This window comes from Rhinoderma darwinii, chromosome 1, assembly GCF_050947455.1.
Source record: "Rhinoderma darwinii isolate aRhiDar2 chromosome 1, aRhiDar2.hap1, whole genome shotgun sequence".
Classification (NCBI taxonomy): domain Eukaryota; kingdom Metazoa; phylum Chordata; class Amphibia; order Anura; family Rhinodermatidae; genus Rhinoderma; species Rhinoderma darwinii.
This window is the reverse complement of record NC_134687.1, coordinates 513,289,455-513,306,659: the sequence shown is the minus strand read 5'-3', so window position 1 is coordinate 513,306,659 and position 17,205 is coordinate 513,289,455. Positions and strand designations below refer to the sequence as shown.

Genomic DNA, 17,205 nt, shown 5'->3' with positions numbered 1-17,205 from the left:
ACGGACCTTTTGCGTGCGCAAAACGTACACGTCCGTGTGAATAAGGCCTCAGGTTGTTAATGTGAGAGAGGGTTAGTGGGACAATAAATCAAGCGTCCAAAGGCAAGTCTATACTGTAATTTAATTAAACGAGTTAGAAATAGTAACGTGCCGATTAAGCCGCAGGATGGCTCCTTTTGTTATCAATTTTAGAAGAACATTAATGATTGTTCATAATTTTCCATAGGCATGTTAAGTGCATTTTATATATGACTCTATAGAAATCCCAACAAATGTGTCGGGTTCTATATAAAACATTTATCAGACACTTGATGTAAACTAATATTGTGAACCTCATTTATCCGCTTGTTGCGAACGTTTAGGCCCCATGCACACGACCGTGCATTTGCAGCCGCATACTATCTAATTGCGGATAGTATAGAGCACATTCTACCCTATGGGCCAACGCACTTGACCATGGTTTCCATGGTCCGTGCATTGCCCGGAGCACAAAATAAATGGGATGTAATGGCAGGGGAGTAAGGAAACAGACAGTGAGCCCTAAACTACCCACCACTCAGTCCCTGCCTACTTGCAACGACCTGCCCTAGGCGACGGGGTACAACTGGGCGACGGTCCCTACGCTCAGTAGGTGCACGACAGACAAACAGACAAGGGGACACAAGCAAAGGGAAATGGGGCAGTTGCCCACGGCAACACCGTGAGCAACAAGAGAGGTGAACGAGCCGAGTCAAACCAGCAATGTACGAGGTACCAAACGCAGAGCAGGAGAGTAGTCAGTAAGCCGGGGTCAGTATGAAGCAAGGTCAAATAGCTAGGAGCTGCAGCAAGGCCAGGAAACCACACGAGAAGAATCACAAGCAAAGGAGGAACAGGAAAGGCAGGTATAAATAGACAGAGGGCGGGAGCTAGCTCCGTCTGGCCAGGCTGCGATATGCTCTCCCACTCCTAAGCCTGCCATCCTGAGTGGTGGAAGATGGAGTCAGTCTCAGAGACATAGAATAATAATAATCTTTATATAGCGCCAACATATTACGCCGCACGTTACAATTTAGAGGGAACATAAAACAAACAATATCAGACATTACATAGTGACAAAGTTAATTTACAATTCAAACCAGAGGAGTGAAGACCCTGCTCGCAAGAGCTTACAATCTATGAGGAAATAAGGGAGACACAAAGTGTAACAGTATTTGTTCTGTACAATAGTCCAGCCATTTTTATACACATGGGTGGTACATAAAACTGCATGAGCCGGTCACCAGCCAGTATCCGTGTATGACGGACATGAAGAGGAGGAGTGTGAGGGAATCTTATTCTGATGACTAATCTAAAAGGGGGGCCATGGAAAGGAGTCAGATTAGGGAATGTTATAGGCCTGTCTAAATAGATGTGTTTTCAGGGCACGTTTAAAACTGTGGATATTGGGAATTAATCTGATTGTCTGGGGAAGCGCATTCCAGAGGACTGGTGCAGCACGAGAAAAATCTTGGAGATGGTAGTGGGAGGTTCGGATTATGGAGGTTTTTAATCTAAGGTCGTTGGCAGAACGTAGAGCCCAAGTAGGGTGGTAGACGGAGATGTAAGGTGGTGCAGCACTGTGGAGAGCTTTGTGGGTAAGAGTAATAAGTTTGAATTTTATTCTGAAGGGGATGGGCAACCAGTGCAGTGACTGGCACAGATTAGAGGCGTTGGTGTAGCGGTTGGTCATAAATATGAGCCTATTAAATACCTATACTGGGACAGGCCAAACGATAAACGTTATAATAAACGTCCGCACATATCAAAAGAAGAATAGACATAGAATACCCATAACTGAATGTGAGGACATATCACACCTCCACTGAGGGAAGAATAACACCAAATACAAATTGTATCTGCAAAAATGTATGAATCCTTTATTACAATAAATTATAAAAACACTCATTTTTAGGCTATTTACGCTACACATGGGTTGGTATAGTTTCTGGGACCTTATTTTGATTCATGGTGATTTCCTGGTTTCTATGTAGCCTTGTATACATTGTATTTGATGTTTGCTGCCATCCCTTTCTATACATTGGTGGGTCTATTTCATGCTGTTGTGTGACTACATGGGTATTTGAACCGTAATTTAGGTTTGCAGTTCTCTACTATACACATACAGCCTGTTTGATTTAGTGACCCGCTTTGCTGCTATATATACAGCATTTTTGTGTTTATGTTATTTTTTGAATAGCCTTTCTGTTTTCCATTTCAGTGTATTTTAATTGTTCGTTTCATTTTAGGTCCTGATGGCCAATGTGTTTTTATAATTTATTGTAATAAAGGATTCATACATTTTTGCAGATACAATTTGTATTTGGTGTTATTCTTCCCTCAGTGGAGGTGTGATATGTCCTCACATTCAGTTATGGGTATTCTATAAATATGAGCCTGGCTGCTGCATTGAGGATAGATTGGAGAGGGGAGAGTTTGGTCAGGGGAAGACCGACTAGTAATGAGTTCCAGTAGTCAAGACGAGAGTGAATCAGAGCAACAATGTGAGTTTTGGCGGTTTTCTCCGTAAGAAAAGGGCGGATTCTGGAGATGTTTTTGAGATGAAAATGACAGGAGCGTGAAAGTGATTGAATTTGAGGAGTAAAGGAAAATAACCCTGAAACAGCGGGCGTGCTGCTTAGGAGTTATGGTAGTGCCACACACTGAGATGGAGACATCAGGTTTATGGAGGTTAGTAGATGGTGGGAACACAAGGAGCTCAGTTTTAGAAAGATTCAGTTTCAGATAGAGAGAGGACATGATGTTAGAGACAGCGGACAGACAATCACTGGTGTTTTGTATTAGAGCAGGGGTGATGTCACGAGAAGAGGCATATAATTGGGTGTCATCAGCGTAGAGATGATACTGGAAGCCAAATCTGCTGATGGTTTGTCCAATGGGAGCTGTGTAGAGAGAAAAGAGGAGCGGACCTAGGACTGATCCCTGATGAACCCCGATAGCAAGGGGAAGAGGACAAGAAGTGGAAACAGCAAATGACACACTGAACGAGCGGTCAGAGAGATAGGAGGAAAACCAAGAGAGAGCAGCATCCTTGAGGCCAATAGAGTGGAGCATGTTAAGTAGGAGTTTGTGGTCTACAGTGTCAAAGGCTGCAGAGAGATCCAGAAGAATCAGGAGAGAGTATTTGCCGTTAGATTTAGCCGCCAAGAGATCATTTGAGACTTTAGTAAGGGCAGTTTCTGTGGAGTGTAGAGTGTGGAAACCAGATTGTAAGGGGTCTAGAATAGATTTAGCAGAGAGATAGCGGATAAGGCGTGAGTAGACCAAGCGTTCCAGGAGTTTGGAGATGAAGGGGAGATTAGAGACTGGTCGGTAGTTAGCAGCGCTGGATGGGTCAAGAGTTGTTTTTTTCAGTAATGGGTTTTTAATGGCATGTTTAAAAGAGAAGGGAAAGATACCAGAGGAAAGAGAGAGGTTAAATATTTTAGTTAGGTGACCAGTGACAGCTGGGGAGAGGGTCTGGAGGAGGTGTGCGGGGATAGGATCACTGGGACTCGTAGGACGAGAAGAAGAGAGGAGCCTAGAGACTTCTTCTGTTATTGGGTCAAATGCTGAGAGTGAAGAAGAGGGAGTGCGGGAGGGAAGGGGATCGATGTTACTAGGGGACTGGGAGATAAAATCATGGCGGATGTTGTCAATTTTAACTTTAAAATAATTGGCCAGGTCTTCAGCACCGAGATCTGTGATTGGCGTCTGCACTTTAGGACTAAGGAGGGAGTGAAAAGTATCAAAGAGGCGTTTTGGATTATTAGATAGTGTGGAGATGAGAGAAGTGAAATAGACTTGTTTGGCTCGGTGAAGGGCAAAGTTGTAAGTTCTCAGCATAAATTTGTAATGGAGGAAATCTGCATCCAAATGCAATTTTCTCCACAGTCGTTCGGCACATCTCAAGCACCGCTGAAGAAAGCAGGATTGAGGCGTGTGCCAGGGTTGCCGTCGTCTTTGTCGAGTGGTTCGGAGTGTAGGGGGGGGCTGCTTCATCCAATGCATTCTTGAGAGTGTTATTGTAAAGTTTGGCAGCCAGATTGGGATAGGGGACAATGAGGACTGTAGACTGTCTAGGAGTTTCTGAGTAATCTCATTGACTAGGCTGGTACTGTATTACGCTGCAGATTTGCCGCACTGAAATCCACCCTTAATATGCATCGTGTGCATTGAGCCTTAGGCCGGATTCACACGAGCGTGTTCAGTCCGTGATATACGGTCCATATGTCGGACCCATTTCCCAAACCGAACACACTGCAGGGAACCGGGCTCCTAGCATCATAGTTATCTATGACGCTAGGAGTCCCTGCCTCTCCACTGAACTACTGTTCTGTACTGAAAACATGATTACAGTACGGGACAGTTGTCCCGCAGCGAGGCAGGGACTCCTAGCATCGTACATAACTATGATGCTAGGAGCCCCGCTCCCTGCACTGTGTTCAGTCCGTGAAATGCAGCCGACGTACGGACCGTATATCGCGGACTGAACACGCTTGTGTGAATCCGGCCTTAGGGTTCTTAGTCTGGTGAGCTGCTTTTTATTGGCACACTAGACACGTGGCTTCATAAGTAATCAAAGGATTACTGACCACCAGACACCCAACCACAAATCGGCACCAAGGAACTCCGTGTTAACTGAGCTCTGATTGTCCTAAATGGCACTAAGCAGGGCTGTTTTCCCAGTTTGAGGTAACGTACAGTGAAAGAAGTTTGTAATGTATAAATAAATATGTTCTGACCTTTTTGGGCAAACCCTATTTAGAAAAGAAAAGATACCTCAATCAAAAGCCATAGTCCAACACAAATAAATAAACTACATTTTCATATAGGACAAGTGTATGCAGGTCTCCAGGTTTACATGATTCAAAAATATTTGTAATAGGTAGGATTGCCTAGACTGGATGCAAACAGAATTGGGTCTACAAAGGTTTCCAGTATCTAGATGTAAACAACATCGTTCCTCTTTCCCTCACAGCAACCAGAGATGTTGAAATTGGGAGGGATGAAGACATTGCCACTGATTGCTTCTAATGTGGAACTGCTGATTGCATCGGAGGAGCTGTTCACTATTCATTAACCCTGCTATGGCTGCATTAATAGAAGTCCTCTGGCAAGACTCAATTCAAGGTATATAAAGGTATATAGGTTTGCATAAAGAGACTGACTTCTGGTCCACACAGCAGATGTTGTAGGATTCAGGGAGTCAGAGTGCGGGTCACGTGAAAAACTATTTGGACCTGTAAGACTCTTGCTAGTAGAGGTGGTCTCGAGCGGGAGACTCCCCTCTATGAGATCCATATGCCCTAATTGGACATTTGGAAAGGGTTATTTTATTCCCTCTTTAGAGAGGTTTTCCCAGAACCATAAATTATTACCTATCCATAGGATAGTTGATCATGTTCTGATCGCTGGGGTCCCCACCTCTGGGACCTGTTCCAATCATGAGAACGGCGGTTCCTCCTTGCTGCTCGACCAACGGTGAAGAGGACATTAAGTGGAGCTTTTGGTTGAGCATGCGCGTTGAGGATGACCGTAACAGCTGGGGATAGGTGATCATTTATGATTGTGGGATAACCCCTTTAAGCGCTATACACAGAAAACTGATTCCTTTTAGTAAAGCGGGGGGAAAAACAGCCGAAGTAGGTAAAACTTGTAATCCGTTCAACACTGTCATTATTCCTGTGATATCTAACCTGGTTTCATGATTCAAACCACGATGTTACTGTTTGTGAAGGGAACATGTAATGCGTATGTCGCTCGTACCGCTATACCCAGGTCATTCACTTATGCATTATATATGTTTCTCCTTGTCTGCAGTCTGGTCTATAGAAAATGTCTCTAATAAGACTACAGAGGCTTTTTTTTTTCCTCTTAAAAGCTCTTGTTCATATTCCCTTGGGCCCAGCTACCAGCGGAAAATAGCGATTTGTTTTGTATTTTTTTTTCTCTTGGCCTCTGGTCTGTATCCTTGCAGTTCAATAAATGGCGTAGAGCATCTTCCTTCTGGTACAGTGCATGGGTGGATGAAAGAATTGGGCAGCTGTGTTTTATGTGCTCACCCCTGGAGTCGAATGTGTCTTTTTATCCATCGTGACACCGTGTCCTTCCTGTTTAGAAAGACTGGTGAAACTGAATAGAAAAAATATATATCTAATTTAAAGGACAGCTATTGAACTTTTGTTAATTAACCCTTTGGCTTAACAATTTATTTTACAACCTCGTAACAATATATTTTATATCAGTAGATGTTCTGAAGAATTGTAATCTGTGTCTTTACTTGCATTTGCATATACCTTTTGTGTGTGTGTGTGTGTGTGTGTGTGTGTGTGTGTGTGTGTGTGTGTGTGTTTATACATAAACTTATGAGCACAAAATCGAAGATCAAAGATCTGTTTTTCAGTATCAAAATAAGTTTAAAAAAAATCCTAGATAACAGCCCTGAATGTGGGCTAAAACTACCCCCAAACCATATATTTTCTAACCACAAACATCCTGTAGATTGGTACCATTTTCATTGGTATTGTTACAATCATGCAACTTTGTAAAATGATTTTTGGTTTTCTTTTCTTAAAATTATATGCAAATTCTCATTTGTGCGTGCCTCTTAGTCAACGTTTTACCCACTGTACCACGTGAGTAGATACTAATGAGTATTCACACACAAAATAGTCCAAGCTTAACGCGTTTCTAGGCCCTGTCTCTGTTTTTGATGGCCGATTGTCAACCGTTTTGCATCTGTTTTTCACTCTGTTTTAAAACCGGATGAATTTAATTTGCAATTTTTTTTGGTCCCAACCCACTAAAACACCCAAAGGAAGGTCACATGATCGCCTCTTCAGCATTTGCTTTCATTGCATAGAGAGCTCACAACCATTGAACCGTGTACATTGCCTGATTTCTCGGCAATTCGGATAGAAACTGCAGATGTTAAACTAATAATCGAGCAGGGTTAAGAAGGTGACAGGGCTCTGCGAGGGACCAGGGACAGGGTAGATAGTAAGAGATAGGCCACTGTTTTAGGTGAGGGGGTACAGAAGTTGGAGGAAGTGGCTCTTTGTGGGGTCAGAATGTACCCAGGGGCAGGGAATACAAAAGGTGGCAGGGGGCTCAGTAAGTGGTAGGGGTACTATTGGGAACAAAGTATCACAGGGGTCTCATAGGGTGCAGGGGATACTGAAGAGGATTATGAACTTTGTGGTGGAGGGCACAGATCAGAGGTTCTGTGGGAGGAGGGGGAGTGGGGCCTAGGAGGCAGAGGTTAAGTGGGGGGCCAGGGCTGAGTGTGTAGGTGAAAGCAGGGCCATATTTAGAGTTTGTGGTGCCCTAGGCACTTTTAGTGCTAATTCCCCCTAAGGGTCAGTTCACACAGAGTTTTTTGCTGCGGAAAATGTCTCCCATTGATTTCAATGGTAGGCGGAGGCGCTTTTTTACTGCGAGCGGAAAAACAGTCTTGCGGGAAAAAGAAGCGACATGCCCTTTCTTTGGGCGTTTACGTCTCTGACCTCTCAATGACATCAATGGGAGGCAGACAAAGCGTATTTTGCGGCGTTTTTGCCCGTGGCGCTCAATGGGCACGAGCAAAAGACGCCTCGAAAAACGCGGCAAACGGCGTGCAGGCAAAAAACTCAGAGTGAACATACACAATAAGGCCTTATTTACACGAGCGTATTTCACGTCCATGATACGCGAGTGAAAACAATGCACGTCACACGGACCTATGCAAGTCAATGGGGCCATTCAGACAATCGGTGTTTTTCACGCAGCGTGTGTCTGCTGTGTGAAAGTTACTGCATGTCCTATACTTGTGCGTTTTTCACGCATCACGCATCACGCACCCATTGAAGTCAATGGGTGCGTGAAAATCACGGACGGCACACGGACGCACATCTGTGTGCTGTGCGTGATTCACGCAACAGTTGCTAAAGAAATTATGAAAAATGGAAAAACACCTCCTTCAGTTTATTTTGCTGACGTGATACACGTGACATACGGATGACATACGCGCGTAAAAAACGCAGACACGCACCATACACTGATGTCACACGGAATTGACCGCGGCATGATCAAAGGGGACTTTCCTGTTCGATCGCATCACCGGAAACCAAGTGACTCGATTGGAGACTGTGGGAACACTCTGCAGTCAGCCCTGGGGACCTAGAAAGGACCCTAGGGCTGTCTGTTCATTATGCCTCCTGTTACGGCACACTATGTTTTGTCATAGTGACACAGTGTAATGTATTAGCATACAGAAATATGCTAATACTTTATTGGTAAAAAATAAAGTGGTTATAAAGTTATGGAATTAAAAAGAAAATGTAACAAAAATAATAATAAAGAAATGTCTGGGAAAAAAAGTCCTTATTTAGCATAAAATATATTTTATTGCCCTTACATTACTGAAAAACAAAAAAGGTACACATATTGTGCATCTACACGACCGTTATAACCTGAAGAATTAATTTAACCGGTTATTTCTAAAAAAAATGTGAACGGGATGAAAAGATCAACAAAAAAAAAAAGAAAATAAACGACATATATCTTTCACAGTGAATTTTTTGTAACCCCGCATAAAACAAGGCCTTAATGACCAAAATATTTTTTATGTTTTTCCATTGTTGCATTCAAAGAGCTATAACTTTTTTTTTATTTTTGCGTCGACATAGTTGTATAAGGACTTGTTTTTTTGCGGGACAAGTTGTATTTTTGTATAGCACCATCTTGTGGTACATATAGTTTATTGATTAACTTTTTTTTGGTGGGTGGGATAGAAAAAAATCCAGCAATTTCGCCACTCTTTTTGGGGTTCTAAATTTACGCCGTTTAGCGTGGTATAAGTTACGATTGTGACTATACCAAATTTATATAGTTTTTTTTTCATGTTTTACTACTTTTACACATTAAAAACTTTTTTTTTCAAAATTATTTGTTTTTGTGTCTCCATATTTAAAAAGCCATAACTTTTTTTATTTTTCTGCCGATGCAGCTGTATGAGGGCTTTTTTTTTTATGTGATGACTTGTAATTTTTATTGGTACTATTTTGGAGTACATGCGACTTTTTGATCACTTTTTATCAAATTTTTTAAGGCAGCATGAACAGAAAACCGCAATACTGTTGTTATATATTTTAATACGCTGTTCGCCGTGCAGGTTAAATAGCGTAATAGCTTTATAGTTGGGGTCGTTATGGATGCGGCGATACAAAATATGTGTAACTTATTAACTTTTTTTGTATTTTGAAAATAAAGCATTTTGTAAGGGGGGAAAAAGTGGGTTTTTTATTTTTTTTACTTGGGATTTTTATTTAATAAAGTTTATGATAAATAAGGCTATGTTCACACGGGGTCTTTTGCCGAGTTTTTTGACGCGGAAACCGCGTCGCAAAACTCGGCAGAAACGGCCCGAGAACGCCTCCATTGATTTCAATGGGAGGCGTCGGCGTCTTTTTCCCGCGAGCAGTAAAACTGCCTCGCGGGAAAAAGAAGCGACATGCCCTATCTTCGGGCGCTTCCGCCTCCGACCTCCCATTGACTTCAATGGGAGGCAGGAGAAAGCGTGTTTTATGCCCGCGTCGCTCAATGGCCGCGGGCGAAAAACGGCGCGATAATTGCTGTTCACACGGAGTATTTTGGGGGAGGAATATCTGCCTCAAAATTCCGTTTGGAACTTTGAGGCAGATATTCCTCCCCCAAAATACTCCGTGTGAACATAGCCTTAAGTTGTTTTTTTTTAGTCCCACTATGGGACTTTACTGTGCGATCATTTGATCGCTTTTATAATACTCCTATCACAAAATACAGGCAGGGTTCCCAGTTTAATGCAAAATATAACATCTTTATTAGATACAGAATATAAAATGGAACGACAAACCTATGATGCAAGGATCCCCACGCGTAAATACTAAAAACCTCCTACAGAAAAAATGCATAGGTAAATACACCAAAGTGCAAGTGCCTGAACAATACGTGCAGCAGCCCTATGTTGCCAAGTGTCGAGGGAAAACAATTAGACTAGACAGGCACAAAAGGGAGGACAGAATACAGGCCAAAAGAGGGGGACCCTGATCCCAAACACATGTTTCGCCAACTGCTTCGTCCGGGGGTGAAGACTTTAGTATTTACGTGTGGGGATCCTTGCATCATGGGTTTGTCATTCCATTTTATATTCTGTATTTTATATCTAATATTTTGCATTATACTAGTTATCCTGCGTGTATTTTGTGTTAGGAGTATTTGATTTGCTATTCAGGTGGGATCAATTATTATGGTGATTTTGAGTCCTCTTTTGGAGGAATCACTTTTATAATACACTGCAATACTTCTGTATTGCAGTGTATTATTGCCTGTCAGTGTAAAACTGACAGGCATCTGTTAGGCCATGCCTCCTGCATGGCCTAACAAGCATTAGCTAGAGGCAGACCTGGGGGCCTTTGTTAGGCCATAGAAACCACCGACACCCTGCGATCGCATCGCGGGGTGCCGATGAGGTGAGAGGGTGAGCCCCCTTCCTCCAAAACCACTCTGATGCAGTGCTCGCTATTGAGCACTGCATCTAAGGGGTTAACCTCAGGTTGCTGAGAGCAGGGAGATTTAACTGCTCCCGGTGGCGCTGTTTTATTCCGATGCAGCGCCGTGAAAAGGCTACTGCAGCAGAATAAAGCCTGTTTGTAACTGCCGTGAAAAGGCGTGTTAGCGGTCACTAACAGGTTACGGCCTTTACAGACCTGGACATTAAGGGGTTACTGCTAAATACTTTTCTTTGCTTTTCTATTTACCAATATACATATTAATCTCTTAATATCCATTGTAGATTGTACTAAACATAAAGTTAACGCAATATTATTATTAATGGAATATGTAGAAAATCCACTTTCCTAATCAGGTTTGATCTTTTACATTCTTGGGTTTATTAACGAACAGCCACAAAAACAGAGTTCAAATACTGTAAGAATTTCTCAGAGGGCTAGTAGTCTCCAATACCACTGCAATGATAAATGAATAATGAGCAAGGAGTCCTCCGGTATTATAATAGAGGCAGAAGAAGGATGGCTCTTGCCACTGTAGTGTCAGCGAGGGTAATGAAAAGATAATTACAGAAGTTTATATCTGTTTTTAGCACAGTCCTGTAGGCAAATATTAGATAGCAGTTTGGTTTATTTGTGATTTTTATTTTAAGAAGCCTTGCTAGCCCTGGCATATTTCAATAGTAGCCTCATTTAATAGGTGCTGGAATGTAATGTTTACTATATGTTAAAGAAACACTAAACATAGAAAATGCACAAAAAAATACAAACCTATCCGAGCACTTCAGAGAGAGTGCGCGCTCCATTGCGTGCACACAGCCCTGTGGCCGGCTGTTGCCAACAGCCCTGGACACTGGGCAGAAGATCAGGGACCAATCTGTGTGGTCCTTGATCGTGTGATCGCTGTGAGAACCAATCACAGGGATCACATGTATGCATGCTCGATCGCATTCACACAGCCCTGTGCCCCGGGTGTTGCCAACAGCACTGGGCAGAAATCGGGGACCAATCTGGTCCAGGATTATGTGATCGCTGTGAGAACCGCTCACAGCGATCACATCTGTATTTGTTTAGAAAACTTCCGGCAGCGAATATCCTGCCTCTTTTCTTCTCCTCACAGAGAGCGAGAGAGAAAAAACACAAAAGCACTCCATAGATACAGGTGAAAGGTAGGGGTCCTTTATTACTCTAGTGCGACGTTTCAGCCCCGTCCATTGGGACTTTTCTCAAGCAGTGACATGGTATAACCACGGTGTATGTATCACAGTGATGACTAAAAGTGCTGTATCATAACACATATAGGTATCAAAAGCATATAGGTAGTTAATAATGGGATACAGTAAACAAAAAAAGGTGTCTTTTATAAGACTAGATAGTATACAAATAGTTAAAAAAAACACTCTTAATCAGTGCAGAGTGTAAAAGTGAAGGTGTACAAAATTTTTATTTTTTGTTTACTGTATCCCATTATTAACTACCTATATGCTTTTGCTACCTATATGTGTTATGATACAGCACTTTTTATACTTTATTCTAAGTGGATATTGTTATGTAATTAGTCACCACTGTTATATATATATATATATATATATATATATATATATATATATATATATATACATATATATATATATATATATATATACACACACACCCTGTGGTTATACCATGTGACTGCTTGAGAAAAGCCCTAGTGGACGGGGCGGAAACAACACACTAGGGTAATAAAAGTACCCCTACCTCTCACCTGTATCTACGGAGTGCTGCCTATTTTTTTGTCTCTATATTGACGGGATATTGGTCTGTTCCCAAGGGCCTGCACCCAGATATTGCCTGTGCTGCTGTGAAGGGTTGCACGTGGGCTAATGAAGTCCAAACTTTTTTCACTTTTTTTTGGAGTGCTGCCTATCTTCATTATTATTGTATACCTAAGGCTTGCAGGCTGCACCCACTATTGACCATTTATATATTTTGGTACTGCTCTGATTTCATTTATTTATATATATATATATATATATATAACAATTTTGGTTAGTGACATTATGGCAAGGAGGTTATATAGCGCTGTGGGGGGGGGGGGATACGCCATACTGTGGTCAGAATCTGAGACTGCATCAGAATGGAACATTTTTTAGGCAGTGACAATGTTAGTGTCACTTTTGGTTCGTCTTCAGGGGGACATTATCCCTGACGATGTTCGCACCACAGAGCATGGAAGCACATGGACTAGTTACACTGTAGCATATGACAGCATTGTACATCCAGTTCACACTCTTATATGGGCATCTGCTCCATCTTTTGGACTAGAATCCACACATTTACTGCCACTCCTGGCATAACCGGGGACGACTCAAATTTTGCCCAAATGGACTACTTTAGTTTGTTTATTATTAATGACCTCCTAAACATAATTGTTCACCTCATTTATATGCCACGCAGTATATAAGGCAGAAACCTTCATCCACCCATGTCAGAGATTTGCCTGAATGAAAACTTTTTGGGTGGCTCATCCTAAACATGGGTATTGTAATAAAAGCCCTGCAAGATCATACTGGTCAACAAGTCCCTCTCAAGCCACCTCAGTGTATTCTGCAGTAATGTTCAGGTCTCGTTACGAAGCCTTAATGAGGTTCCTTCACTTTAGTGATGACTCACATCCCCCCCCCAGTACCGTTGCAGACCATGATCGGTTATTCAAAATATGACCACTAATAAATTGCCTCAATTTATTTCTGCAATTCTACACCCCAGAGCAGAATGTAAGTGTGGATGACGCCCTGCTGAGCTTCCATGGAAGACTTTGCTTTCACCAATATCTACCTTCCAAAAGGGCAAGATATGGCATTAAGCTATACAAATTATGTGAAAGCGGGTCAGGTTATACTGCCGCCTTCAGAATTTATGAAGGACGGGACCAATCAATAAATGTTCCAGGTTGCCTCCCTGATTTTTCCACCGGTGGTTAGATAGTGTGGGAGATAATGCATCCTCTGCTTCACAAGGGGTAACAACTGTTCTGCAATAACTTTTATTCTAGTGGGCCCGTGTTTAGGCATTTGCTTGCTGTGCACACAGGGGTGTGTGGAACCATGCTCAAAAACCAAATTGGTTTTCCGCAGCAATTAGTGAGGAAGTGCATGGTAAAGGGGCATCATCGTACAAGCACAAACCAGTGAGCATGTCCGAATATAACAAGTACATGGGGGGGGTGGATTTAAGCGACCAGGTTTTACAGCCCTATTTAGATAAGTGGAAAACGAAAACCTGGTACAAAAAAGTGGCCATTTATCTTTTACAGGTGGCAATCCACAATTCGTTTGTGCTCTATAAAAAAAAAAAACAGAGGCAGAGACACATACCTGGATTTCCAGGAGAAAATTATTGAAAGCCCCCTATTTGTAGATCAGGATACCAGAGAATGCCCCCATTCTGAGGATGTCAAACGATTAACTGCAAGGCATTTTATCAGTCCCATTCCCCCAACATCAACTAGAAGCAGAAAAAGTGCTGCATCTGCAGAAAAGATGGACGCCACAAAGATTCCAGATACATTTGTCCCTTCTGTCCCTCACAACCAAGCCTGTTCATTCATCCATGTTTTAAGAAATTCCATACTGTTCTGAATTATTTGATTTTAGATTATTAGTTGAAAATGTATTGACCCTACTTTATATTTTTTATGTTTCCCCTTATTTTACTCCAAGGCTGAAGAAGGTCGGGTGGAAGGGTGGATGTCACGTTTACATATTTTATAATGTTCGACTGCCGGAAAGCCCCTTCATATCCTTAAAACTGCAAATTCGTATTTTAGGAAACCAAAATAAAATAAATTCCCATTATACCCCTAGATGAATACTTTTGGGATCTTTGCTTCAAAAGCAGTTATTTTCAAAGTGTTCTAGAAACTGAGCTGTTTTGCAATATCAGCTTTGGAAAAAGGTGATTTGTGAAAGAAGCTTCTTCTATTGTAAGCCCTCCTACATGTGATAAATGAAGCACACGTAGTGAGTATCCCCATGCACCCATGGAGAGAAGTAGCATAATTTGAAATGAGGGGAACTTTATTCGTGGTCTATACCGTGTGTGAAAAATGCTCACCTAAACTGATGCATTTGCCAAAAAACATGATAATTTTATTTTGTTCCATCTTATTCAAAAAACTTTCAGAAGAAAACTGGACTTTTTAAAAAGATAATAAACCCCTTGAAGAAAACCTTGGGGTCTGCTTTTGTAAATTAATTCATTTATGGGGTGTTTGTAATGCTTTTTTTTTTTTTATAGGCATTAGACCCCCCAGAAAACAGTGCTGCTATAAACTCAAGTTCAGGATTGCTGGACCCAAAAGGCCATAAAAGCCCCCTTTTATGTCCAGCCCTGCCACATGCCTGCACGGTGAATAAATCACACATATTTGGTGTCCCCATACATGGGAGAAGTGGCAGAACAGGAAATAATAATTTTATCCGTGGTCCATACGATATGTGATCACTGTTTGCATAAAATCACACATTTGCTAAATTCTTGATTTTTTTTTTCCAATTTTGCCCACTTTACAGAAAAAAAAAATAATTATGTGTACCGACAAATACCGTTAAAACAAAGCCCCATCTGGCCTTTTAAAAAGAGTGTGAAATTCGAATAAACTTCATTTACCCGCAGAGTTTCATTCATCTAAAGTAGCGCATAGCAAAATTTTGACATTTTCTCTGGTCATTTCAGCCTGGTCCTTAACTAACCGGTTAAAAAATAAATCTTGTCTGTGTGTCTCAGGAGACCAGCCATGTCCACCTTCTCCTGCTTACTGTTCTGTGTCTTGCTGTTAGACAACTGGCTGGATCAGAAGCTTCCACCCTCTCCCTGTCTGCAGTAAAACAATAAGATTGTTAAATACCGCCCCTCAGATGTTTTCCAGTTGAAAATAGAACAGATCAGCATGAGACTAAAAGCCCTTTTACACGGGCAAACGAGCGTTCATGTGACTGCTCATTCCTGTTCATTGCTCTGCGTAATGAGGGCAATAGTCAGCCGATAAACGAGCAAACGCTCATTCATCGGTTGATCGTATCGTTTATGTAGCATGAAATATTATTATTGCCGGCAGCACGTCTCCCTGTGTAAACAGCGAGATGTGCTGCCGACATGATGAAAATGTATGTGGACGAGTGACCGTAGTAACGATCGCTCATCCCCATACATAAGCAATCATTGATTGCTCCTTGTGAAAGGAGTAAACGAGCACCGATCAACGAGCTGTGGCATAATTTGCCCATTGGCTCCCATTAGGGCTGGTCGATTAATTCGCCCTCAAGGCCTCTGACGTTCTCTGCAGGATTTCTACAAGACTTTTTGTCAGGAATATGTAGAAAAGCCTGCTGACTAACAAACGCTGGAGCAAATATATCTCCTGTTTCGTGGTTTAGTTTTCCTTTTTAAAGGGGTTGTGTACAAAAATTATTAGCAGTGTAGTCACTGCAGTATGTAAGTACACACTCGCTAATCTACATTCCGGTCCCCCATCGCGCTGATTATGAGGTTTTTATAGATTTTTATAGCGCTGCCATCTAGTTTAGTTGCGCAGCCTTCTTTGAGGACGATACGACTCTTCGTTACGCGACTGTGATGCTTGTAATCTCTGTACTACTGCTATGCTTGTACATAGAGTACAGCGGGGTGGGTCACATGATGAAGAGTCATATCATCGTCCAAGAAGGCTGTTCAACCAAACGTACGGTCCCCTGGCAGCGTTATGAAAATCTCATAATCAGCGCGATGAGGGACTGGAATGTATATTAGCGAGTGTACTCACATACTGCAGTAAGTACACTGCTAATAATTTTTGGTCCCCACATAGCCCCTTTAACCTGTTAGTGACCACCCCATAGTGTTTTTACGTCGGTCACTAACGGGCTTTATTCCGATGCAATGCCTTTCTACGACGCTGCATCGGAATAAGTAAACTGAGCAGGGAGCTGAAAAAAATCTCCCTTCTCTCAGCTGCCAGATGTAGCTGAGGGCTGGGGGCGTCCCTCTCATCCCACTGACACCCGGCGATAAGATCGCCGATGTTCTTGGTCTCCGATGGCAGCCGGGGGCCTAATAAAGTAGCGTGGTCATTAGGGCCCAGAATGCAAGCAGGGGGAAGGGGTTAAGGTCTAAAATAGGCTGGTCACTAAAGGGTTAAGGAAAGTAGCATGGATTGTGGCATTGTACGCACTAACATTTGCAAGAAGCCCATAAGTCATATGTAATAAGCTTCTCACATTTTAGTTTTATTGTGCATTATGTATGAGGTCTATCACACGTTTATTAAGTAGCGGATAGGTTTTCTACAATACACGGCGCGGTGTCCTGTTGTGAATTTATGCCATTTTAATGTACTTTCTAAAATAAAATAAAGGTTTTAAAGTAAAATGAGATTAGGTAGTTCTCAAAAATGAAATGCATCAAAATGGTGAAGGATCTGTCCGGATTGCTCTACTGTTCTGCAAGCATAATCATTTCCATCATACACCGTGACCGCTAATGCAGTAGTATGAGAACCCCACCAATACCCCTGATATCTCTGCTACCTGGACCCCCACCCTAGGTGACTGAGATATTCATATTGACTGCAGTCAGAACTGAACGTTTTGGTTTTGATTGGTGTTCTAAGCTACATAGT

At 42.0% G+C, this 17,205-nt stretch overlaps 1 protein-coding gene across 5 annotated transcripts in view; it reads left to right on the top strand.

Moving 5' to 3' along the window:
- Positions 1-17,205, top strand: part of COMMD10 (COMM domain containing 10) — a 403,417-nt gene that overhangs the window by 111,479 nt on the left and 274,733 nt on the right. Inside the window, exon 6 of one of the 5 annotated variants that reach the window (XM_075836385.1) lies at positions 5,000-5,122. The exons of the other annotated variants lie outside the window; for them this stretch is intronic. Coding sequence (XP_075692500.1) covers positions 5,000-5,101 — 102 coding nt within the window. The 3' untranslated portion in view covers positions 5,102-5,122. Of the gene's footprint in view, positions 1-4,999; positions 5,123-17,205 lie in introns of those variants that run through there. 5 annotated transcript variants of the gene reach the window in all.